Here is a 27916-nt window from a genome sequence, read left to right as displayed (position 1 = left end):
CAATCATAAAGATACAAATTTGCAAAAAAAAAAGTTGAGGCTTCATCAATTTTCACAAGTGCTCTCACTTAAAAAAATATTTCGATTACTCTCCTTTTAATACCTATCCTGTCATTTTTTTCTCACTTGTCATTGGCTTTGTTCTGATTTCACGACTAATGAAATCCTGCATCTTCTATAGGACTTGCAATTATATTTAGCAACCTATTTGTGTTTTATTTGTGTTGTATTGTCAGGTGGCTTAAAGTACCAGACAATTGGTGAGAATAAACCAACGAAAGCTGAGGTACAGAGATAGATATTATTGCGAAGTAGTTGGGGTGTGAGTGTGGGAGGAGAAAATATTTTCTTGAGAATCATTTTAGAAATGGTCATTTCATTTGTGAGTCTTTTCTTGCTGTGATGTCTCTGGTTTCCCTGTACAACCTAAACCTAAATTCTTCAGGGACTTGGAGAATGAATACTTGTATGATGAGGGCTTGCTGGGCGTTTTGTATATGAGATTTTCTATGGTTATAGAATACCCAGGGAGTCTATATTTCATCTTATTTAATCCTCACAAAAATTTTACGAAGTGGATGTTGTTATTCCCACTTAATGAAGTGAAGAAACTGAGATTTAAAGAGATTTAAAGAGTTTTCATAGCTGAGTATGTGATCAGGTTGTTTTTAAACTAAGTCTTCTGACTTCATTATCATTGCTTTTTCTACTTTTTCAGAGATGTCTCTGTGATTATTTTATTTTATTTTTTACCATTTCTTTTTTTTAAATTAATTTTTATTTCATTTACAATGTTGTGTTAGTTTCAGGTGTACAGCAAAGTGAATCAGTTATACATAAACATATATCCACACTTTTTTAGAGCCTATTCCCATATAGGTCATTACAGAGTATTGAGGAGAGTTCCCTGTGCTATACAGTAGGTTCTCACTAGTTATCTATTTTATAAATAGTAGTGTGTATATGTCAATCCCATTCTCCCAATTTATCCCTCCCCCTGTTTTCCTCTTGGTAACCATAGGTTTGTTTTCTACGTCTGTGACTCTATTTTTGTTTTGTAAATAGGTTCATTTGTACCATTTTTGTCTCTGATGATTTTAAATTAAAACAGTTATTTAACATGATATCTTTATCATCTTTAAAACAAGGGTATCTGTTTTGTATATCAGATAAGCCCATAGAGTCTTTAAGTATCCATATTATGTTAATGTTTAAAACAATGACTTGGAAAGACATTTTTACAAATTACACGGTAGAGCTCTGAAGCTTCAGTTTTCATAGGTAGTAAGTAGTAACAGTAATTCTGTGGTTTTGATTAATTTATGTTTTTATTAAGTAAAGACCTATTAATGCTTATTTATTGAAATTTTCTCTGTAAACCTCAAAACAAAGTAAATATGAAAAAGCTAAATCATAATATTATATAGTTACATTTCTCTACTTTTTTGTTTACTTTCAAAATTGTTATAAATTTACAAAGTCAGGTTTATGGATGTATGACTTATAGATATTAAAATTCCCTCTTTTAAAGTATGTAGTTTGATTAGTTTGGAAAATAAATAAAGTTGTGTGAAACATTGCTATCATGGTAAAAAATTCTTTTGTGCCTCTTTTCCTTTTCCCTACCTGCAGTCCCTGACAGCTAGTGATCTGAATTCTGTCTGTATAGTTTTGCCTTTTCCAGAATGTCATATCAATGGACTCATATAGTACATAGCCTTTTGTGTCTGTCTGCATTTGACCAGCAAAATGCTTTTGAGATCCATCCATGTTGTTGCATGTATCAGTAGTTCATTCCTTTTTATTGCCAAGTAGTATTCTCTTGTACGGATGTATCATAATGTGTTTATTCACCAGTTGATGGATATTTGGGTAATTTCCAATTATGAACTATTACAAATAAAGCTGCTCTGAATATTTGAGTACAAGTTCTTATATGAACATATTAATATCTGTCTCTTGGGTAAATAAATACCCAGTGGTGGGATAGCTGGGCCATATGGCAAGTGTATGTGCAACTTTAAAAGAGACTGCTAAACCTTTTCCAAGGTGGCTGTATCATTTGGATTCATTCCAGCAATATATGAGAGTTCTATCTGGTCCACATCCTAACCAGCCCTGAACTATCAGTGTTTTTGTTTTGTTTTGTTTTTAAGTTTTTAGTAGGTGTGTAGTGGTATCTCATGATTTTAATTTACATACCTCAAATAACTAATGATGTTGAGCATCTTTTCTTGTGTTGATTTGTCACCCAAATCTCTTCTTTAGTGAAGTGTCTGTTCGAATCATTAGCCCACTTTTTTTTATTGGATTGTCATCTTATTATTTACTTGTAAGAATTTTAAAAATATATTCTACCTACAAGTCCTTTATCAGATGTGTGTTTTGTAAATATATTCTCTCAATATGTAGCTTGCTTTTGCATTTTCTTAACAGTGTCTTTGAAGGAAAAAAGCTTTAAATTGTGATGGTCTAATTTATCATTTTTTAATTTTAAAGTTACAAGTTTTGTGTCCTGAGAAATGTTGTCCTAACCCAAAGTCACAAAGATTTTCTCTATGTTCTCTTCTAGAAGTTTTATAGATTTAGTTCTTACATTTAGCTCTATAATCCATTCCAGCTTATGTTTTGTGTACAGTGTATAAGGGTCAAAGTTCTGGGTTTTGTTATTGTTGTTTTTTGCATAGAGATATCAGTTACCACTTACTGAAAAGATTATTCTTTTCCCATTGAATTACTGTAGCACCCATGTCAAAAATCAATTTACCATTTCTATATAGATCTATTTCTGGACTTTCTATTCTGTTCCATTGATCTATATACTTGTCCTTAAGCCAGTACCACACTATTTTAACTAATATAGCTTTTTTTTCATTCAAACAGGAAGTCACAAAAATTATAATCATCCTCATCAGTTCACTCAGTCCCATGTAATTATTTTTTTTTATCTTGATCTTTTGTTAGCACTTTTATGAATTCATCAGTTAATATAGCTTTATATTAAGTGTTGAAATCAAGTTGTGTGAGTCTTCCAACTGTTATTTTTCTTTTTCCAAGAAGAAGATTTCCAAATAAATTTTAGTCATATTGTCATTTTCTTCTAAAAATCCTGCAGGGATTTTGATTGGAATTACATTAAATATATAGAACAATCTGGGGAAATTTGACATCTTAATAATTGAGGATTCTAATACATATGTCTCTATTTAGGACTTTAAATATTTCTCAAATTATTCATGGTTTTGGTGTCCTATTGTAAATGGTATTTTTATTAATTTCAATTTAGTCCTTGCCAGTATATAGATGTTCATTGATTTTTACACCTTGTATGCTGCAACATTGCTAAATTCACTTATTATTTCTTGGAGTTTGTTTGTTTTTTTTTATTTGTTTGTTTTTGGTCAAGGTTTTCTAGGATCATATAATTTGTGAAAAAAATGTGTTTATTTCTTCTTTTCTGATCTCTCTGCCTTTTATTTCTTTTTCTTGCATTATTACATGGCAAAGACTTTCAGGCCAATGTTGTATAGAAATGGTAGTAAGAGTAGAGATTCTTATCATGTCCCTGATTTTAGGGGGAAAGCAGTCAGTCTTTTCTCATTAAGTATGATGTTATCTGTTTGGTTTTTGATAAAGATGCCCTTTATCAGTTGGAAGAAATTCTTACCAATTCAATTTTCTGAGTTTTTATCATGAATATATATGGACTTTTGTCAAATACTTTTTCTCCATCTATTGATCTGATCATATGTTTTTTCTTTTAATCTGTTGATGAAGTGAATCGCCTTGATTGATTTCAAATCTTAAACCAAGTTTGCATTCCTGGAATAACTCCACTTGGTCATGATATATTATCCTTTTTGTATATTATTGAGTTTAATTAACTAAAATTTTGTAAGTTTTGTGTTTGTCTATGTGCACGAGAATTATTGTCCTGCAGTTCTTTTATGATGTTTTGACTTGGTTTCAGTATCAGGCTAATGTTGGTTTCATAAAATGATTTTTCCCTCTTCTTGTATTTTCTGGGTGAGTTCTTACAGAATTAATATTATTTCTTCTTTAAATATTTGGTAGAAGTCACCAGTGAAGCCATTTGGTTTTGGAGATTTCTTTTGTGGGAAAATTTTAAAGCACAGATTCAATGTCTTTAATATATAATGGGCTATTTTTTTATTAAAAAAATATTTTTTTAATTTATTTATTTAGGCTGTGCCAGGTCTTAGTTGTGGCATGTGGGCTTCTCTTTTTTTTTTTTTTTTTTTTGCGGTACGCGGGCCTCTCACTGTTGTGGCCTCTCCGGTTGCGGAGCACAGGCTCCGGACGCGCAGGCTCAGCGGCCATGGCTCACCAGCCCAGCCGCTCCGCGGCATGTGGGATCTTCCTGGACCGGGGCACGAACCCGTGTCCCCTGCGTTGGCAGGCGGACTCTCAACCACTGCGCCACCAGGGAAGCCCTGTATCATTTTTTTTAGATTCCACATGTAAGTGATACCAAATATTTGTCTTTGTCTGACTTACTTCATTTAGTATGATACTCTCTAGGTCCACCCATGTTGCAGCAAACGGCACTATTCCATTCTTTTTTATGGCTGAGTAAATAATCCGTTGTTTATATATACCACATCTTCTTTATCCATTCATCTGTCGATGGACATTTAGGTTGCTTCCATGTCTTGGCTATTGTAAACAGTGCTGCAATGAACATTGGGGTGCATGTATCTTTTCGAATTATGGTTTTCTCTGGGTATGTGCCCTGGAGTGGGATTGCAGAATCATGTGATAGCTGTATTTTCAGTTTTTTAAGGAACCTTCATACAGTTCTCCGTAGCGGCTGTACCAACTTACATTCCCACCAACAGTGTAGGAGGGTTCCTTTTTCTCCACTCCGACTCCAGTATTTATTTGTAGACTTTTTGATGATGGCCATTCTGCCTGGAGTGAGGTGATACCTCATTGTAGTTTCAATCTGCATTTCTCTAATAATTCATGATATCGAGCATCTTTTCATGTGCCTGTTGGCCATCAACACAGCTCTTTTTTAATCCTCTCAGGGCACCTAACACAAAAAGATGATCTTAAAAGTTAATTCAGAAAAGGAAAAGACTTGTTAGTGAAAAAATGTGATTTAAAATATAGATTTTAAATCTAAAATTCTCAAAGAGATTATGCAGTCTTGATCCTGAAGTCATGAAGAATAGGATAGTAGGTTCCACTTGTTAGTGATTTCGGTGTAGTCCTTCTTGAGGAAAAGTGCCTTGATTAGATGATCTGTAGAAGTCCATTGCAGTTCTGTGAATCTATGGTAAGTTATTTCCCAGAAGATGGTAGGAAAGCTATTTTATTGCAAATGAAAAGCTGATGAGTGAGTTATTGCTGAGGGATTGATCCACTGCCCTTTTAAGAAGCTCTGAGATTCCCAGACCTAAAGGACGGAAAAGAGCAGAAATAACAGAGTTAGGTAGCTCAAGTTTAAAATTTGTAAGAAACATTAGATGGTTTGACATAAGTTGTCACTTATGTTTTGTGGATGCCCTTCTAAGCAAAGTGTTAGGCGAATTCTTGGCCAATTTCTCTGTTGGTGTGCTGAGAGCTTAGTTCATGTGTTTGGCATTAAATAGAGCTTCCATTAATTGACCAGAAAAGTGTTTGTATATCACTAGGAGGTATTGAAAAAGCCCACTTAAAAGGAAATTTTAGTAAATTTCTGTGCTGCCATAGCTTTGAACCCATTGATCTTCTTGTGTTATAGCCATTATGATGTCTCTCTTCTAGCCCGATACTGTGAGCAGATACTCTATTGTATTTGTTTTTGTATTCTCAGTGCTTAGCGTTGTAAACTGCTTAATAAATTTTTGTTGAATGAATGAATAATTAAAGGAACATTTATTTTATTCCTTTTTGGCAGGACATAGGGGACCCAAAAGATTAAGCACAATTAAATTTCAGGAATATTGAGAAAATTGGCATTAAAAAGAAAGATGTAATGTTAAATCGTGTGTAATATTTCAAGTACGTTTTGTTCAGCTTCATCCTAGATATTTACAAGTGTTTAATAAGCTATTAATAAGTAAGTAACATATATTTTCAGTTTAATAGTTGATATTCTGAGTTACAATCACACTTTGTTCCTCTGAGTATTCAGCATTAATATAACAAGTAGGACTGTTTAGGTACTTTCTTCTTGGTATTATCCTCAGTATCATTCAGCTTTTAGTTAGATATCGATTGAGTGCAACATTATTCAAGGTTTGCCTAAAGATTAAAGAGAGAACCTCTAAAATGCTAGTTGTATTTAACATATAACATTTATTATGTGCTTTTTTTCTAATAAATACATAATCAGTACAAAAATTCTTGAAAATCTGGGAAAAGCATGAAGGAAAAAAATATCCCTAATCCTATTACCCCAATATAACTGCTGTGAGTGTGTTGGCGTATGCCCTTTTTACACTATAAATCTACAAATATCGTATTAAAAATTATATATAAAATAGGCCGTGTGGGTGTTATAGAGAGGGTAGAGGGAACATCTGGAGATGAGTTCTATTCTGGCTTTGCCACTAGCCAGTATGACCTTAGGAAAGATCCTTTATCTCTAGAGTTCTGTTGCTTCATTTATAAAGGGATTGTCATAGTATCTAAGGGCCTTTTCTTGCTTGAAAATTCTGATTTCATTGACACTGAACACCTTTGAAGACAGATTTCGGAGGATGAAATCGAAAGTGTTTAAGTCTATATTCATCTTAATTATGAGGCAGATTTAAAAATCTTAAACTGGTATAAATATTTCTTGCTAATATCATTAGGTTTTTGTTATTATGAAGCAGCTATACTTCATAATATATTGTGATTCTTGAATCACAATCTGAATTCCAGAATTGAGAATCACAATCTGAATTCCAGATGAAGGTATTTGAGCTGATAAATATGTTTGTAGGAAAGTGTTAAAATAATTCTCATCAGCCTTTAGGTATGTGACCAGAAATAAGATATACAGTATCGCCACTATTTTCAGTACATGGTATTTTATCAAAAAAGCATACCAAGGAGAAAAACAACTATTTTACTTGATTCTTTTTGCACCTCAAGAAAATTGATTTTGTCTCCCCTCCCCTCCTCCACGCATATTGTAAAAATGTAGATTGGTATGCAAGAACTATCGCATATGATGGACCAAAGCTTTAAAAGTGTTCCGAGGTGTCTGGTTTATCTTACAAGGGTCCGTTTTCACATTAAACAATTTTTGTTGAACAGTTAAGATGTCCTTTAACTTTTACCATTTCTTAGTAGGATTTTTGGTATGCATTTTAACTGTTATTTAAGAGTCCCCATATGCTTCGAAAGGAATCAGAATGTATGTGCCTTTTTTTTTTTTTTTTAAAGCCTCAGCACAATGTAGGTTATTCCATCCATACCATCAAATGACTGGGAGCTGGAGTTGGAACAATATGTAAAAATACAGCTTGCGGAAGATTTCCTTTATTAGCTGTCATCATCCACAGAATATATGTTCAAATAAACGTTGTGTAATAACTAAATTTGAGATTAATAGGCCCCTTAAGAAACAGCGAAGTCATTCAGAATTGTCAGTGAAACATAGGCTGTAAGACTGTAACATGCATATATTGTCCTGCTTACATGCTCTCTCTGGTGTCATTCCCATTTATCACTGTCGGCGGGCTCGGTTCTCATTAAAACCCTCTTGCACAAAAGCAACTTAATTTTCTTAAGAGGAGAGGACACCTGATTCAATTTGGCATCCAGAAGCGGTAACTTGAATATATTTTTTCCTTGCCTGAATTGAGATGAATAGTTACAAACAAGAATAGCGCCCCCCCCATTCACCTCAAGATTAGGGATGTTAAATATTTTTTTCCATTGATATCAAGAAATGGACCCATAGAAATAGGCAAGAAATGTCGCTTACTCTCATAAAAGCAGCTGGATGGCATTTTCTCATAACTTGCGTATAGATGAACGTCTCTTCATTCCTGTAGTGTTTTCAAAACAAAGAATGAAAGCGGTCATTAAGATGGTGAATTTTAATGGTATATTAAATAATCTTTCTTTAAATTGGAGAATGCCTTGTAGCAGTTCTGTAGTCTTCACTTAGAGGTATTTGTTGAGGTCATTAAGATGGTGAATTTTAATGGTATATTAAATAATCTTTCTTTAAATTGGAGAATGCCTTGTAGCAGTTCTGTAGTCTTCACTTAGAGGTATTTGTTGAGAAGAAATAGTAGTGATTTTAAGGCAATATTCTACTTTTTAGCTATTGCTGCTTAAAAAATACAACACAAATAATGGAATCAAATGAATAATGCCCCTTTAATATTGAGCATGGTAAATAAACTCGCATTTAAATTGATGTCTTATATATACTTTTGTGTGGTATGGTTCAATAATATTTAAAGGTAATATAGAAATGTATAACTCAAATTTTACTTGCTGTGAGATTTATACAGTGAAAATAGTGGTAATTTAGTACTAAAATGTCCTAGCAACTAAGGTGCTTTTCAGCCAATTATAATTTTTAAAAACAGGCAGAATAAGCTTTTCTTAGTTCTTTTTTTTTTTTTGGCCTTTCTATAGCATTTTGCAAAATACCTTACAAGTAAAAAGAAAATGTTTTGTATTTCCTTGTTTAATTGGAGACCAAGGATAGGAATTCAATCTTTGATGTCTTTATGCTTTTTCCAACTACAGCTATGCTTAGAAAGGGGATAAATATTTAGGCTAGTTTTCCTTCTTGTGACTCAGAGGCAGGGGTGATATAAATTCACATAGTTGAGGAACTTTTCCAGGTTAGGATAATGCAGCTTTGATCTCCAACAACCGTCACCAACAGTCAGTTTTTTTTCTGTTCGTTTTTCATGATGTGTTGTGCCATATGCAATGGGAACAAGAGGTTATGCTAAATAAAACTTAATAGCCTAGTCAAGTTTATGTCTGGGAAACGCTTTTGATTTATCTAACCTGCCTGATTAGTACTTCATTACTTACTCCTTTGTTTAGGAACATGATTGTATCAGTTAGGCTTCAAGTAACAGAAAATCAGACTAAAAGTAGCTTACACAAGCAGGGACTTATTTTTCTCATATATCAAGATGCCTGGAGGTGCGGCTGGCTGGCATTTGTTCTGTGGCTCAATGATATTATCTCTGTGTTGCTCTTGGCCTTTCTCTGCTGGATGCAAGTTAGCTTTCACTGCTCTAGGCAGGAAGAATGGAAGAAGGGCAGTGCCAGAAACTAACTTCCCTATCCCCCAACCATCAAGCGGAAACCAGTTTATATCTCACTGGCCAGGACCTTGTTGCGTGGCCACCCTAGCTTTTCCTATTTCACGTGTACTTTTTGTGTCTTATTTAAATTTTTTTTTCCTTTTCAGGAAGCATACAGTGAGTCTCATATTTTCTTCTAAGAGTTTTAAAGTTGTGCCTTCCAATTCTAGGTCTCTAATTTATGTTGTATTTTCTTTCCTAGCATATTGTGAAAAACTCAGTTTCTCCTCCTTTCCCAACTGTGTTACAGTGGAGCTGCTGTCATATACAGCTTTCTCACATTGTTTGTACTTTTTTTTATTGTAAACTCCTGTTCATTGGGGGTCGTTTAATTGGGAATCTGCTTTGTTCCGGATTATTAGAGTGACTCCAAAGAGAAGTTCTGCGTTTGCTTCTTTCCGGGCCTCAGGGGTTCCACCGGTCTTTGATCCGTTTTGTCTTTTCTTTTCTCCGAATTAATCGTTAGTTTGGGATTCTTGAGTCACATAGGTAGTGTAAATTCTATTCCGTGCCCACCCTTGACGCCAGGCCCTGTGTTACCTCCGTGACTGTCTGAGGAGAGTTTTCTAGTTGCCCTCGCCTGGTGGGCAGCCCCTTCAGCATCCCGCTCTTCTGGCCGCAGGTGCCTCAGCTCAGGTCCTCACCCTTTGTAGCCAAAGGCAGTGCGTCCTAGTGCTTCTTGCGCATGCGTCAGTATCGCCTGGGAGAGTGCAGCCTCAAACCCCCTGTTTGACCACTCTGTCTTTGACTAACTTCCATATGTCTCCTACCAGGGTTTTTGTTTTGTTTAGGCTCAACTATACATTTTTTTTTTTTTTTTTTTTGCGGTACGCGGGCCTCTCACTGTTGTGGACTCTCCCGTTGCGGAGCACAGGCTCCGGACGCGCAGGCTCAGCGGCCGTGGCTCACGGGCCCAGCCGCTCTGCGGCATGTGGGATCCTCCCGGACCGGGGCACGAACCCGCATCCCCTGCATCGGCAGGCGGACTCTCAACCACTGCGCCACCAGGGAAGCCCCTCAACTATACATTTAAAATGTTATATTCTTATAATCTATTGAGTGGTGTGAATTTGAGGATTATATACATGAAATGCCGTCTAACATAGTCCTTTTCCCCACCCTTACCCTCTCTTTGGGCAACATCTCTGACAGATCTCAAGGTTTTTCTGGTCACTTTTTGTTACAAAAACAGTCATATATTTAGTAATTAAGTTTAACTTTCTGGTATTGTATCATTCGGGGCAGTCTAGCTTAAACAAATTCTCTTCTTTGCCAACCTAGGCCTAATCTGTGTTTTTTGTTTTCTGTTTTTTTTTTTTTTGGGCGGGTGGGCGAGAAGGAAGGATTTATTACTTGCAGCAAGTAAGGAGAACACCAGGGCTCTTTTCCCAAAGCCGTGTCTCCCTGAACTGCAAAATTGGGGAAGCTTTAAACTATGGGTATGTGCATATTCATAAGGGGGATTGAGCAAAGAAGAATTCAGCATGGAATTGGGGCAAAGGTCGACTGTCCAAGCTTTAGTTTATTGAAGACAGAAGGGTCAACATCATCATTCCATCCTCCACCTGGGTGGGAGCCTTAGTTCCTGGTGTCAGGACTTTACTGAAGCTCAGGTTCTTTGTTTCGTTGCAGAAAGAATTCAGTGAGAGACAAAGTGATAGGTAGGAAGTGGATTTATTTAGAGAGGTCACATACCGTAGACAGAGTGAGGTCCTTCTCAAAAGGTGAGCGCAGCCCTGAGAGAAACACACTCCACAGAGTGAGGACCAGCTCAGAAGGCGAGAGGCCCTAATCTGTGTTTGTAAAGCACCGAAAATTGTACTTTTTTCTTAATGAATACATACACATATACAAATATAATCTTTTTTTTTTTTTTTTTTAAATAGATAGGTAGAGCCAGTGGGGAAGAAGGTATGGTCTGTTTCACTACGTTTTTACTTTCTCACCCTCCCTACTCTGTAGAGTCAGGGGTGAGAGTAGGACCACTGGCTTAGAGGGAGAGGGACAGAATCTGATCTTACTGGTGCTGTTCTAATCTGGCCCTTAGTGCCCTCTATCATAGCAGGTGTCTACCTTCTATTTCTTTTTCCAGGACAGGTTGGGGAGGGAGTTCTTCAGAGTACACGTGCAGCTTCCAACCCTCAACACAGCCCTTCATCCTCTCATTGCTGGAGTCTCTTCTCCCCGGAAGGCTGCTATGTAGGGTCTCTCACAATGAATCAAGTTTCATGGCAGTCCTCTGAGGCACCTACCTGGCCCCTGGGATTGAGGGAACCTTGCCCCATCACTGAACTGAAGTATACTTTGCCCAACAACTTACCTCCATCCTTGCCCTCCCCTTGTGGCCTGTCCTAGGCAGCCTCCCCAGCTTTGCTGTTTCTAGTCGGGAAGCAAGTACCTGTCTCTGGTTCATTACACACCCTCCCTTTCCCCCCAGCGCAGTTCTAGGGAATAGACCGTGATGGTTCCACGAGCGCTCACAGAGTGCACTCCACTCCTGTGGCAGCCTGGCGAGCACTTTCTCCCTCAGTAAACATCCATCCCCACTTTGGGAGGCATGGCAGACACATCAGCTTTCTCGCCTGGAGGAAGAAGAAAAAGTAAAAAAACCCACTACTACTAGAAATTTCCTTTTATCAATCTCCTCTAGAACATCTAGGCTTTTCTTATATAGGCTGCATGTGAAATGGTCCCTAGCTTAGTTTTCATGTCTTTTTATAAGCTCTGCGTTGATATCTCTGGAATATTACTTTAGACTAGTGGGATACTTGCCACACATTCTCCTTAGCTTGGAGCATTATTAGAAATTCCGAGACAACCATAAATGTTCCATTTTAGCATTTTAGTAAGCATTGCTGTATACATTGGCTGGGGAAACAGGTTATGCAGCAGCGAACGCGGAACACCACACAGGAAGTTTCATAAATTAATTTGTAACAGATCACTCACACTCAGTGTAAACAATGGATCTCATTTTTTTTTTTTTTTTTTTTTTAGTGGACTGATGAGGGAAAGAAAAAGAGGGGTGTTGGGCCAGCATTATGAAAACTGTAGATATAGTGATATGAGGAGAGGACTTGGGTAGGGCCCAACAGTGTCATATATTTGGAGTGCAGTCATTTTATAAGGGGACCACATGTTTATGTAACTCCAGAGCATGGAACATGGTCAGTGCACAGCAGTTATGGAAGGTGAAGGTTTTGGGCTTACTGTCAGGTAGGACTTCATAACATTCAAGGGCATTCAGCAGTGGAAGCACTTGATTTCCTGAGTTAGAGAACACTCTGTCACCATGCTTTTCAGCGTTTTGTTTTTGTTTTAATTTACCTTTTTATTTCAAATAATTCCAAGTAAGTTATGAAGAAATTAATTTGTTATTGAACTTGCTCAATTTTCCAAAATAATTTAATAAAGGCATGCTGTAATAGATAATGAAACATTAGTAAAATACCATATTTCAAGTAAAACTGGGCTGATACTAAAAGCAATATAATATCTAAAAATGTACAATATAAGGGAAGCCAATCTACTCAGTATTAAAAAACCACCTCAATATGAACTTTTTTAGTTAGCATTGATCAAATTATCCATCAAACATGATTACACCAAGGTATGTACTTTGCACATGGGATTCCTGAGTTAATAGTGAAAACATTACTGTGTAAGACATTCAGTTAACATAAGAACTATTCATTCATTCATTCATTTATTCATTCATTCTTTTGTTCAGTAATATTCGTTGAGGGTTTATTACAAGTCAGGTGCTGTTCTAGGCAGTGAAGATACAATCTTGTACAAATTAGACAAAATTCTTCTTGTGATGGAACATTCTAGAGGGGGAATGGATAATTAAGTTGTTTCTGGCAAAAGAGATAATAAATAAAATGCACTATTTAAAAATCAGAATGGATAAACAACAAGGTCCTACTGTATAGCACAGGGAACTATATTCAATATCCTCTGATAAACTATAATGGAAAAGAATGTGAAAAAGAATATATATATATATATATATATATATATATATATGTATAACTGAATCACTTTGCTCTACAGCAGAAATTAACACAACATTGTAAATCAACTATACTTCAATAAAATTTAAAAAATCTTTAAAAAACAAAAATCAATGGACTCTCAGGTGTGGCTTCTAGAAGACGGAGGAGAGGAAACTCATATCCTAAGACAGTCTGGTCATATAACCTGAGGGGTCCTCCCTTCAGAACAAATTGTCTTTGGTGGTTCTCGTTTGATCTCAGTACATGAAGTTTGTACACAGCCATGTTTGCTTTAATATAAAAATGAAAGTGCATTTTTGGATTATTTTCTAAACCAAATATTCACATGCTACAGATACTTGTGGAAGGTGTCCTCTCTTTATCCTGTGGCTTCTCATACCCCCAGCACACTGATGTATGTTCCAGAGGGTTCTCAACCTCCAGCTTGTCAGGCAGCCAGCAAGAGATATCACTAACGTGCAAAGTAGGGATTGAAATCTTAATTTTATTTAAAAATAAAATGTGTATTCCATTTTTAACACAAAGGGATTTAAAATGCGAACAGTAAATGGCTCAACATCTTCCTGCCCAGATATAGAAATGCAACACGTTTAAAAAAGAAGACAAAAAAAAAAAAAAAAGACAAACAGGACAGACAGAAGAAAATGAAAAATAAAAATGACCCCCACTCAATTCCTTTCAAACAAATTTAATCATAGTTGAGGGTTTTTCTGTGATCCCTTTCAGAAAACAAGTGTTTTTTTATACTTGTCTGTGTATATATGTGTGTGTGTGTGTGTGTACACATTTACACAATAGGAATGTGATATTATGATTATAATAAGAAATATATATTTGGTCTTTGTCTCAATTCCTGGCACAGAGCTCCTAAAATGATTAGATTTCCTAAGTGAAGAGAGCTGAAAAAAGTGTCTTTTGTTATGCTAAATAGATGACTTTTGGAAAGCCCCTAGCTAACCTGAGGATGGGGCTGGTTGCCAGGGGAACCAACCAGAGATTAGAAGGTTGGACCTCTGGGGAGGGGAGAGGGGCTAGAGATTGAGTTCAGTCACCAGTGGCCAATGTTGAAATCAATCATGCTATGTAATGGAGCCTCTATAGAAACCCAAAGGATGGGTTTGGAGAGCTTCTGGGTTGGTGAGCACTGGAGGTGATGAGAGAGGCATGTGATCAGAGGGCATGGCAGCTCCACAGCCTTGCCCCATACCTTGCCCTCTACATCTCTTCCATCTGGCTGTTCCTGAGTTATAGCTTTTAATGATAAAGCAGTAATCTAGTGAGTAAGCTGAGTTCTGTGAGCTGCTCTAGCAAATTAATCATACTGGAGGGGACTGGGTTGTGGAACCTCCGATTTATAGTCAGTTGGTCAGAAGCACAGGTGACAGCCTTGACTTTTGATTGACATCTGAAGTGGGGACAGCCTTGTGGTTCTGAACCCTTAACCTGGGGAATCTGATGCTATTTGAGGGTAGATAATGTCAGAAATGAGTTGAATTGTAGAAAACCCAACTGGTGGTGGGTGAATTTCATGGTGGTGTGGAGAAACACATACTGAAGGAATTATACACACTGTTCTGAAACTTGCTTTTTTAACTTAAAATATCTTAGCCTGCTTTAATATCAGTATATGCAGGTCATCTTTTTAATGGCTACAGAGTATTCCTTTGTAATTCTAGATTTTATTTAACTAACTCTATTGCTATATAGTGGTGGCAAATTTTAAAACATTTTTTATATTACATTAAGCGTATGTATATAACTATATAAGGATAGGGAGGTTAAGAGAAGTAAAATACGATGCCGTGAGAGAGATACTTATACTGGGTGAGAGACCAAAGTCTAAATGTCATTTCCACTGCTTGCTTGGCTGTGGTGCCAGGTGGCTGATCCAGTCTTCTTTGTCTGCCAATCCTTGGATTCTGCCAAACACATAGAATAATGTAGTTGGAGAAGTAGACTTTGGACATTTCTGGGAATCCTACTTACTTTAGAAATCCAATTAGCAAACATGGAGGTGCTCAGGAGCTTCATCAGATTCCTTCCTTAGAAGACTTGAGTCTCTCACGGGGCAGGGAGGCATGTAGATAGGTCATTCAATAGTGTGACAAGTGCCAGGGCAGAAGTATGCTCAGGATGTTGTGACAGCAGGTATGGGGGCACTCAGGCCACCCAGAAGTATGGATGTGTGAGTGTTGAGGAGGTGACTGAAAGTTTCTTGGAAGGACGATGCTTAAGCTGAGTCACTAAGATAAATGGGAGTTCCCTGGCAGGCAGAAGGGCATTCCAGGCCAAGGCGCAAAGAGGTAAGAAACAGCATGATGAGTGTGGGGAATCACAAGTAGTTTAGTGCTGTCAGAATATAAATTTTGAGGCAATAAATGAGATGGACAGTGACCTGTTCATGGACGGCCTTGTAGTTCATGCTGAGGAGCTGGGAATTCCCCCTTAAGTCAAAAGATACGCTTGTCTTTATATATCAATTAAAAGCTCTCTAAATATTTTTCATCACTTTTTGGAACTCTGGAAAGCGTAATGGCTTCCTATGCTGCAACAGCAAAATTGAGCCAACTGTTAGCTTCATTATCTGTTGCTATTGAGCCCAGGATCCTTAGTTCGGTGTCCGATTTCACATGGTTCTTCAGGGAACCCAGAACCTTAATCAGCCAAGTCACCAGTGGTTGCCAGAGCCCACTGCATGGTGAGTGATTTCAAATCCATCACCACTGTCAGGAAAATAGCTAAGAAGTTGGCCTGCAGCATCTTTGGATACCTAAGATATCTCATCACTGTCATCACCATCATTTTATAAAATGCAGGAACATAGCCAATCCACATAAAATATATTGCTTGGGTTTGGGTTAAAAGAGAACAGGATGGAATGGGAGTATAGCGATTTGATCTACTGAGTAGTAGTTAATACTTATTTTACTTTGACTTCTGAGTCTTTTTGTTTCTAATGTTCCATGTTTGTTTGTTTTTTTTAAATGCTAGGCAAAACTATTAGTGGTCTAGTATAAGGCTGGTGAAAGGCACTGGAAAGAAACAAATCTGGAAGAGAGGAGCTCAAACAGGAATACCTCATTTCTTTACTAAAAAGAGAGAAACTCGTTCTAAGCACAAAATAGGGTCTAGAAATAAACATTGTTTGTGGCGAAGTACATTTTTATCAAAAGGAAGGCAGTGTTCCCTATTGATCTCCCCACAACTCATTTATTTATAGTTTTACTTATTTTTCTCTGCACATGAAACTTTTTCCTGAATCATCCATAATTGGATACTAGGAAGATGTGTTAAATATGTTGCTACAGTTTACATTTGTCATCTGTGATGTTTTATTTAGCCGAATCTTTTTTTTTCCTTCACAGCTCCCTGTACAACATGAAATACCATATGCCATTGTCCCTGTCAGGAAGCAAAGGTTTCCCTGGTCTGTGCCTGTGCCTATGTTTATGCCACAGCGGAGCTGTGGTCCAGTGCCATCTTTTATTGATAAGGCCAGCAAAGGAGAAATCTAATGAAATTATCAAAGCTTTGAATTAATTATGAACTTGAATAGGAGAGCTAAGCTCTCTGGAGCCAAGGATCTCATTACCCATGCATTCTCATTGCATTCTCTTCTGGAGCAGAAGGCATTTTCAGCTACAGCTCTTAGCTTGGCTTTGGACTTTATTCAAACTTGCTAAACTGACATCCTCTTCTTACTACAATGTGGCTGCTAATGTCCACGATGATTAATTTAATTCTGCTCTGGATCCACAGATGTCAATAGGTTTTCTCTGCCCCTCCTTCCGCTTTTTATTATTTTTCTTTCTCTCTTTTTTTTTCATCAAATTGGATATTATACGAGTTTTTCTCTTTTGGGGGTCATGTGAGAAGCTTTCAGAATTCAGGTGTAGCTTCATGGACTGTAGTGATTGAATTAAAGTTAAGAACTATATTATATCTACTATGTATTCCTGGGATATTTAGGTAAGCTCAAAGTCAAGTATTTCTTCTTTGAATTTTGAACACCAAACAGAAGTTTTTCTTGCCTGTTTCTACGTTAAAATTAATCATGTAGCAATAACGCCCATGGTCTTAACAGCATTGTTCATATTTCTAATGTGCGTTGTATGGGAACTACAGATCTCACTTTGTGGGCGTAGCTCATAGGTCTTATGCTCCTTGATGGAGAGTACTTAATGTTTGCTTTACAATTCTGGTATTCCTTTTCCCAGTAACATGAATTTTCTTCCTTTCTTTTCTTTTTCTTTTTCTTCTTTTTGGTGAACAAATCAACCTCTGATTGTTTTAAGTTTAGTAGCAAAATCAATAACAACAAGGTTTCAATTTGCTGTTGGGGATGATTCTTCAGTACTGTCATATAGGTTCAAAGCATCTTATGGCAAGCCTTTTCTCCTTGCTTTTGAGCCCCATTATTTATGAATTCCTAAGCTGTAGCTCATCTGTCTTAGTAAACTACAGGCTACTGGCAATTTTTGTAAGCAGTGACTAACTTTGCTTTACAGAGTCAGTGTTTTAAGGTTTTGAATAGTGGGGGATGGGAGAATGATAGTCTTTGCTTTTCCTTTTCCTATTTACTTTCAGTGAGTTTTTTTCCCCCCATTTATTCTCTCTATAGGCAGCTGCAATATTTAATTCAGCCTTTGGAAGTTTTTTGGTAAGTAAACATGGTTTAATTTATCTTTTATAACTTTTGTTGTGATGATTGTATGAAATATTTAGTGAAAATTGGACTTTTTTTTACTATTTGGTTAAATATAAAAGTTCTTGAATCCTGTTATATGCCATTATCCATACCCTAAAGAAAATTAATAAATAAAGGAAATATTCTCTTATAATATAATTTGGAGGCTTGGGTTTAATATTCCATTTAATGGATCCAAGGAATCAATTAAAACACTATGTGTCTCCTTATAGAGGTATGTCAATATATTGATCATTTAATGAGGTCTTTTAGATTATTATTATTTTGTGTCATGGGACTGAGGATTTTGAAAAAGGAAACATGACCCAGCTGGTCAGAAAGGGAATGCTAATTTACTTGTTGACATGTCATTTATTTTGTACATTTCACTTTTAAAGAAGCTACTGTCTTAGATACTTCTGAGAAATCTATGTGAAAAAAAATTTGAAATGAAGAAATAACTAATGAGTAATTTGCAAGAAAATACAATATTTTTTGACATGTGAACTATCAATTGTATACAAAAAGATTAAAAATAGTTCATCTTTCATAAGTGGAACCAATATAATTATAAGGACAATACTATTTTAGCATTTTTTAATCATTATCTTTTAAACAGATGATATAAACAAAGACTTGGTTTGTGTTATGAAAGAATGAGAAAGAAACTGAGTTTTCTGTCAACTGAATATTTTATTTATACCTTCCCTAAAACTTTGCTAAATTGATGAAAACAAATTAGAATATTGTATTTTTAGATATATAACTCATTAACAGATATGTGGTTACAGTGATTTACAAAAAATTGAGAATGAAATCAGTGAGGTATATAAGCTGGTTCATGAGTCTAGGCAAAATATCAATTACTTCTGTTTAAAATGCTCTTTATGTCACTTATTATTGTATGTATTTAAATGTACTTGAAGCTTTAAAACATATTGTTACATAGTGTTAATTCTGTACAGTCCTATATAGCTTTTAATGTCCCAATGTTACAGAGCTTTTAATGATGTAGCTTCTGCAAAATACATGCTTAGATTCTATCTTATTTTTAAAGAAGTAGTAATATTATTCCCGATGGTGTATTATTATTATTGGGTTTTAGAAGAGAGGTAATAGAGTCCATTTAATGCAAATGATCTCTTGAGCTACTTATTTTAGACTCAGTGATATTTTCTTGTCATTATTTCACATATCCAAGTATTATTTTCTATATGTTGTCACAATTGACAAAATAATATCTGTAAGATATGTTCTTGCTGTAAGCCAGTTTTTTTACATGGTTTGGATTTGTATATATCCACTGTCGAAACATGGTTTCCTAAACTGGATCTCCTACTCTTTAAAATGTCTGGTGTAATTGAGAAAATAACTTTGAGGCAGTTGTCTGAGTAACTAAAGCAAAATACAGTCCTTTAGTTGGAGGACAAGCTCGCTAAGTACAGTTTGAGCTTTGCACTGACTGACTGTATGACAATAAATGTATCATATTATTTGTTCTACCAGGCCCAATTCTTTGATAAGATCCAGTGAAGTAAAACTTGTTCTAGGGATTCTTTCGGGTTTTTGTTATGCCCTTTCACTTTTAAAATGTTATGCATTCTCACTCCTTAGTCTTTTGCTCTTTTTCCTCTCTTCACCTTTTTTTCTTACATTAATGAGTCAATCGAAAGTATTTATTGATTTCCTGCATACAGAGGTGGTTTTCTAATAGCTGTAGAGGTGCAAAAAAATACAACATGGTCCCACTCTGCTGTGGAGATAACACATAGAAAAAGAAATACAATGTAAAAGCTAACAAATCGAACAAAAGATGTTACTAGGTGATTTATGATTGTCAGATATGAACTCTGGGTTGAAAGGTTGGACAGAAACAATTTTGCTGTTGGGCCTTGAAGTGTGATAGGACTTAGCTAGTCGAGAAGAGAGGAGAGGAAAAGGGCATGAACAGTGGCAGAGAGGCAGAAGCGTCTTCCATTTTTTCCCCTTCCCCTTCCTTTCCCTCCTTTTTCTTTCCCAAAGCTGAAAATTACCAGAAGGGGTTGAGAATAAAAATTATGATTGGAGAGGTTTTGCTCCAGTGTTGTAAGAGAAATAATTCTATTTCTTTTTCTTCCCTCTCCACCATAGTTACAACAAACCTTGGATTATGAACTGTGTGCAAAGTCTGAACTAAATCAGTTAGAATTAGGCTCAGCTTATTTACCAGGAGAAAAAAAATAGTGGCTTGGACAAAGGTAAATGTTTATTTCTCTATTATGTAAAATCTGGAAGGAGGCTGTCATGGGAGCTTCATGGTCTCATTGTGTACAGAGACAACCATCTTTCTCCTGCACCATCCACAGCACACAGCTGCCTTCATCAATGTTACCTTATGGTCCAAGTGGATAGCAAGGTCTTTACCTTGGGAAAGCACAAAAGAGCTCCCCTAAAAGCTAAGTCTGCTTTCTTTAAACAGCATTCCTGGAACTCCAACACCATACTTGCAGTAATATCTTATTGCAGAACTTAGTCATATCATCCTACCCAGCCACTGGAGAGGCTGGGACATGTGGCAGATTGGTAAGAGCTACAAACTGAATTTCTGTAACTAAGGAAGAAGAGAATGTATAAGAGGCAGCTAGCGCTTTGTGCAAAAGAGCAGTGTATAGCATTTGTCAAGGGTTTGAAGAAAGAGGTTAAGCTTAGTTGAATGATATGAGAAGGCTTCAGGGAGAAGTTGGTGCTTGAGTTGGGCTTGGGTAAAAGGACTTATTTTAGAGGAGGAAAATTCCAAACTATAACCTTCATGTTTTATTTTGTTATTCCTAAAGGGTGGTACTTGTTAAGAGTTTTTTTTTTTAAATTTTCTTTATAAATGAAAAATATTCACCTATCCTTAAAATTTACGATTATTGGTAGTAGGATGGTTTCTAGAGTCAGACTGGGTTTAAATCCTTACTTGACTGAATACTATTCTCACCACAAAACCTTCCATATATATAAAATGGGGTAATGATAGTACCTAAACTATACAGTTGAGGTAGGGATTAAATGGGATAATCTATAAAAAATGCTTGAATGATGTAGTAGAAATAACTGGTCTAGGTTTTGTCCAAGTTCTACCATGAATTTTTTGTGCATGACCATGGACATTCATAAAATGAAGAAATTGGTTATCTGTGACTAAGCCCTATAATTCTAAGATACACTGATTCAATGCTTATTCTCTGGTTATGAGTGACCATTTCTTTTGTATTTAAAGCATAGAGTGTGAAAAGTCTATTTATTCTGGATTACATTAAAACTTTGAATGAAGGCCTTTTACTAGAAGAATTTTTGAAGAATGAACTATTTGGGCATTCTTGTTGGTTTTCAGACATCTGGGTATACCAAGTAAACTACTGTACGTATTTATTAGCTAGTTTAATAATGTCCCAGGTCTAATTAAAACAGTGTTTTAAAGAAATAATTGTCACAGAAAGCTTTTTTTAATGTAGCTAGGCTGATAATAACTAATGATAGATGAATTCAATTTACATAAATTTCAGGCCAAGAAAATATTTTAAAATTATGCCACAGAGGATTGCTTTAAGTTAAGAAGTTAATGTTATTATCTCCTCCTCTCATTTAAATTGTTTGGTTTATAATAATTGTGGAGCATAATAAGTGTTTTGAGATTTCCCTCGATGAAATTTTAATAAAATTTGATAGTCAACCACCCTGAATAATGAAAATGTTATCAAAATTTATATGTATATCTATTTTTTCTATGTAAAACCATGTATTTCAAGTTCAACCATTTCATATGTTGCTTCCTCATCAAATGAAAGATTTTTAAAAAATAGATTTAGATATTGGCAACTTTTTGAAAAATTCCAATTGAAAAATCATTTCTTTAACTTAAAAAGATTCAACTATGTTGAAAAAAAAATGATCACATGATTTGTTAGACCCTGAGCATTTTTGGTTTGGAGGCTAAATTTCAGTGTTTCCATGTTCTCAAGAATTATACGTTAAAGTTTAAAAGGAAAAAGTAGAATTTTTTCTTTTTAGATTCCTTAGCCTATTTTATTATTTTTGGTAGCTCCTAATCTTAAAGGGAAACCCTAGTGAGTGACAAAGTCGATCTGTCAAATTGAGTTTCGAATAACTATGTTATACAGCATTATAGAAATTCATGGCAACATAAATGTAAGGAGTTCTGAAACAGTAGCCAAGAATTCTAAGCAAAGTTAAATCATTTTTGTGAATTGATAACACCTAGTCTAAAAAAGATCTTTAAGAGTCACTGTTTACTTTCTAAATCTCGTCATTTAAAGTATCAAGAAATGGGTTTATTCTGCATAATTCTCCTTTAAAATTGTCATTGCCAGAACCAGCAGAAGCTATTCTAAGATGAATAATTTTATTTTTTTTTTATGCCAGACCAAGTGTTAAAAGAAACTCCTTACCTTGAGCTGAAGAACTAGCCAGCACATATTTTTCTTCCCTTACCTGTTCTGCCTTCCTTCTTTGCTTTGGCTGATCCTCCATTACTACCCATCTTTGTAGAAAGATTTAATAGTTAACTGATGCTGAAAGAAAATAGTTGCTGAAATAAAAGAAGTCTCGAACACAAATGCCATGTTTTAATAACTTGGGATATATGTTTATCACTTTATTCTTCCTTTCTTGTAAATACAAAAATGTGCTCAGCCATACTCAGAACGGTTAGAGAGGAAGCACATTAACTTTGTAACTTGTTTGATTGCTGTGCAACACTGCTTTTTAAAAATCAGATCAAGAGGGCTTCCCTGGTGGCGCAGTGGTTGGGAGTCCGCCTGCCGATGCAGGGGACGCGGGTTCGTGCCCCGGTCCGGGAAGATCCCACATGCCGCGGAGCAGCTGGGCCCGTGAGCCATGGCCGCTGAGCCTGCGCGTCCGGAGCCTGTGCTCCGCAACGGGAGAGGCCACAGGAGTGAGAGGCCTGCGTACCGCCAAAAAAAAAAAAAAAAATCAGATCAAGAATCTCAAATATTAACGAAGAAGGTTAAGGGTGGTACCATACAAGGCTTAATTGTTAATTTGGGTTTCCTTTCATCTAAATCTAGGATGTCAGTTTTTAATTCAGTTTGTTTACGGAATACTCATTTTGTGCAATACTGAAAATTTTGCCAATTTTTCCCCTTAATTTGTTTAAAATCTTAACCAACCTGTATTATTCAGTTGAGATCTTTGTTTCCCCTCAAAAGTTCATGACTTGTTTAAAATACAGGTTTTTATTTTCATTAAGCTTAAACACCAGAACAAACAACTGAATTTTTGAGCAATATTCAGTACTATCTTACAGGATGTCATTTCTTACATTTATCCTTTTATTGCTAAGGACTCAATAAAATCAGGATTTAAAATATCATCCTGGGCTTTAAAGTAACTTATGAACTATGTTTGGACAAAAGGAAGCTAGTTTCTACCTTTATAAAGCAGAATCCATCATCATTCTATGCCTTTCATTTGTTCACCTCTTTGGGAAAATGGACACCACGAGAGCTGGATTGCTGAGAACAGACTACTTTCTCTTTAAAAAATGCCATTGGGTCAATTAGCAGTATGGCACAAAATAGGAAAATAGCATATAAAATTAACACACGTATACTCAGAGTCAATTAGATTCAAGGCACTTTTCCAGATACTGAAGCAAATGCACAATACATAAATATGTGAAAAAAATAAGTAACAGTAAAAGAATTAAGAGGACAGGAATTACCTTGAAGGCAGTGTCTTCCAAATTTCAGGCACCTTTATGACTTTTGCCATGTCAACATATTATTTGTATTATTAAGTTAAATAAAACTCACTTTTAAAATTTAACTTTATTTTAAAGTGAAACTCTACATCAGCACGTCAAATAAAAACCAATCTTGTCATGAAGAGAAGGTAACTGAAGTTAAATCAAATAGGAAAAAGCTATCATTAATTTGTACTCTGCTGCCTACACAAGGCTCTGAGTCCATGCCTACCCTCCTTTTGATAAGAAGTGGAATTAGCATCAGTACCTAACCAAGAACTGTCTCTTTCTGCAATCTGAAGGATTGAAAAAGATTTTTTGTAAAGAGAGTAAGTTTTATTACAAATTCTCTGTCTCTGTGTCGTTTGCTTTGACTTCCACTTTGGGCTTCACGTTCTTAGGCTCTGGGAAGCACTGTCCTCTAGGGTCATTTCTCAAATCATTTCAGCAAAGAGGTGAATTAAAACCATTTGGGGAGGTCAAATGAGGAAACCCCCAGAATCAGGGACTCTGGCAACATGAATATATTCGTGTTTCTTTCATTAGAATATTTTCTACCTAACGCTTGTCCAGAAAAGCAGTATGCATGTGTGCCAAACATGTTTGTAGACGTAAAAGTATGCAATATCGCTTTAGTAAGGAAAACCCCGTGATAGTTGCATTTGGATTCATTTCTCAGACAAATTCTTATCTGAAGTACAATCACCGTAAATAAAAAAATGGTCTTCGTTACTTCATAAAAATGTATAGAATCCTTACCTACTCCATTATAGCAGCATAATGCTCTATGCCGTCTGACAGGACTTGTGTAGCAAGTAAATGCATTAGTCACAGTGACCATTTTTCTTGCAAATTTGTGACATAGATTTAATTATAGGAATGACCAGCAACTTACAAATCTAATTTTGGTGGAGGCTGAGGCAACTTTTTTTTAAATTTTAATAATGATGGATTTTTTAAAAAGCAGTGATTTCATTACCATTTAAAGAAATCTACTGGTGTAGAACTAGCCAATTGACTGAAATTATTTTATTACCCTTTAACATATGCCACGTACTTTCATTTTTATTTTTATTAATTTTTAAAATGTCATCATTCCCAAACTGGAAAAGCACTTGCTCCTATACTGATTTAGGTAAAAATAAATAAATATAAATTTGGGGGGCGGGGCTCAGGATAAAGGGCCTCCTAAGAAACACAATCCTAGTAGTTGGTTAAAAGCAAGACTATTTCGTTAATTTGAATCCAACCTAACTACAGAATTGCTTAGTCTATGGCCTTTAGTAGGAGATACCCACTAACTGCTAAATGATGATAATGTGTTAGATAGTTCTCGTTTCTCCAAACTAAAAATTTACCATGATTAACCCAGTTATTAAGCTAATATTTGGGGAATCTGGGGATAATAGTGTGGTGGGCCAAACAATTAAATTTCATGTCTTCATCTGCATTAGTGATTCTTAAGGTGAGAATATCAAGTCCCATGGTGGGGGGAAGGGAGGAGGTAATCATTTTCCATTCTCAATATACCTAATTGATTCAGACCGAACTGCCATTCCAAAATATATCTGGGCATGGGAAAGAAGCAGGAGGGCATCTGAGCATGCATAAACTGTTTAAACTTGTGGATTCTACCAACCAGAAAGAACCTTCCCTTTAATTACTGGTCTTTAGGAAGAAAGAAAAGTTAGACATCTAAACTCCATTGCGGACTCAGGTTTTCAAGTAAACACTTAGCACTTCTAAAAAACAATGGTCTGTTTTATTGGAAATGGCAGACTGTAGTTTGTAGTTTGAAATTAAGAAATCAAACTTTTTTTTTTAGCTCAATTCATTGTGTGTCATTGTTTCCCCTTATATCAATTTTATTAATTAAACATTTGTGGACTTCCTGCTAGGAAGTAGCCTACTATGTGCTGGGCTCTGGGCTAGGTTTTAGAGCTAACTAACTAAATTTTACATATATATATATATATATATATATGTATGTATATGAGGTCTTAGCTTCAAGGCATATAAAATTCCTGATTTTAAATGTCATTTTTCACAGTGTGATTACCCAGGCAACCTGATTCTTAATTACCCCTAAATGATGATTTGCTCTCACAGAGTTTGACCACTTATTCTGACTATATAACTTCAAATAAAGCAGAAGATTAGCATCTCCAATTATTAAAATAAAACTCTTTCATTTTTATTGAAATTCCAAAGAAAACTGAATTTTAAGTTTATGTGTCTGCCAGTATAGATGTTTTTAAAAAGCAGCTTATCAGATACTAGATTCAGTTTGTAAGTATATCAAAAGCTGACTTAGAAAAGTACCTTACGATATATAACTTATTCTGTGGGAACATTGTGTTAAAAATTAACTTTTTTAAAGCTATTTTAATTGTAGTATAGTCAGCCCTCTGTATCCTCAGGTTCCACATCCAAGAATTCAATCAGCTGAGCTCAAAAATATTCAGGAAAAAAAAAAAAGATTCCAGGAAGTTCCAAAAAGGAAAACTTGAACTTGCTGCAACTATTTACGTAGCATTTACCTTGTATCAGGTATTATATGTAATCTAGAGATGATTTAAAGTATATGGGAGGATGTGCATAGGTTATATGCAAATACTACATTATTTTATATAAGGGACTTGAGTGTCTATGGAGTTTAGCATCTGTGGGGTTCCTAGAACCAATTCCCTGCAGATACTGAGGGACACCTGCATATGTTTAATATCATATGAAATCACCAAATTGTTTTCCAAAGTGGTTGTACCTTTTAACATTTCTATCAGGAATGTTTGAGGAATCTAGTTGCTCCATATCCTGGCGAGCCCTAGGTATTAGCAGTGCCTTTTATTTTAGCCATTCTAATAGGTGTTTAGCGATACATCGTCATAGCTTTAACTTCTAGTTCCCTAATGGCGAATGATGTTGGACATCTTGTTTTGTGCTTATTTGCCACCTGTGTATCTTCTTGGGGGTGTCTGTTCAAATCTCTTGTCTATTTTTTAATGGGGTTGTTTTCTTATAATTGGATTGTGACTTTCTAAATATGTGTGAACACCAGTCGTTTATCAGATATGTATTTTGCAAGTGTTTTCTCCCAGTCTGTGGCTTGTCTTCTCATTTTCTTAATGGTGTCTTTTGAAGAGCAGAAGTTTTAAATTTTGATTAAATCCATTTTTTTTCTTTTATGGCTCTTGGTTTTTGTGTCCTCTAAGAAATTCTTGTTTAATCCAAAATCACAAAATTCTTTATGTTTTCTTCTAGATGTTTTATAGTTTTTGTTTTTATATTTAAGTCTGTGATCCATTTTGATTAATGTTTGTACATGATGCCTTATATCAGTTGGGATTCATTATTTTGCATATAGTTGTAGAAGTTTAAAGTTTTTATGTCTGTCAAATGTATCCATCTTTCCCTTTATGGATTTTTCCATAGTCTTTATACTTATAAAGCCTTTCCCTAATCACAGTATCAGATAAAATTTCACATGTATTTTCTTTTAGCTTTATAGACAAAATGCATACATAGTGTATGTTTAAAAGTAAAGCCTGTCTTACAGGAGTTAACAAATACAAATAACAGTTTGAAAGTACTTCACCTGATTAAGGTATCATTGGTTAAAGAAGTCAATTTCTGTTGCTGCTGTGGCCCTACTGTTGTTTTTTGTTTTCTTTTCATGTAAGTCCATCTTTGTAGTGATACTCTCATATCTACATAGTGACATATATGCTTGTCCCTGAAAATAATTAGATCAGTATTCATGACTGTTAAAAATGGTTTCTCTATCTTAGGATATTACCCATGACATTAATATAATTACCTAAGATAAAATTATTCGTTTGAAGTATAAAATGGAGATGTACATAGAATAGTGATTGAAAATTATAGAAACCTCCTTTTGATCTCTATCAATTTAATTTGCAAATGTTCACACAAACTAACAGTAAAATGTTTCTACTTGGAGGATTGTTGAGTAAGGTGAATAGCTCTCTTAGTTGCATAGTTTCAAATAATAGAGGACTTTTAAAAGATAAAATATGATTTAAAAAACCCTGATCAATTTGATTTTAAATTTTATAATTGAACAAACTGTACTGGTCAGGGGAAAGAAAATTTTCATGATGAGAACATGGTATCTTGGAAATTAAAGTCAAAGCATCACAGCTCTCCAGGCTCATGAGAT

General features: G+C 35.5%; 1 protein-coding gene across 3 annotated transcripts in view; it reads left to right on the top strand.

The window, feature by feature from the left end:
* The window catches only part of SLC10A7 (solute carrier family 10 member 7), a 252019-nt gene that overhangs the window by 56353 nt on the left and 167750 nt on the right, over positions 1–27916 (top strand). For 2 of the 3 annotated variants that reach the window (XM_029234967.1, XM_029234966.1), the window contains exon 5: positions 17922–17960. In XM_029234967.1, the coding sequence (XP_029090800.1) occupies positions 17922–17960 (39 nt within the window). Of the gene's footprint in view, positions 1–17921; positions 19118–27916 lie in introns of those variants that run through there. The other variant, XM_029234968.1, reaches the window with a different exon arrangement.

Source organism: Monodon monoceros, unplaced genomic scaffold (genome assembly GCF_005190385.1).
Source record: "Monodon monoceros isolate NGI ecotype Baffin Bay Population unplaced genomic scaffold, NGI_Narwhal_1 Super_Scaffold_20, whole genome shotgun sequence".
NCBI classification, from domain to species: Eukaryota; Metazoa; Chordata; class Mammalia; order Artiodactyla; family Monodontidae; genus Monodon; species Monodon monoceros.
This window is presented reverse-complemented; position numbering and strand designations above follow the sequence as displayed.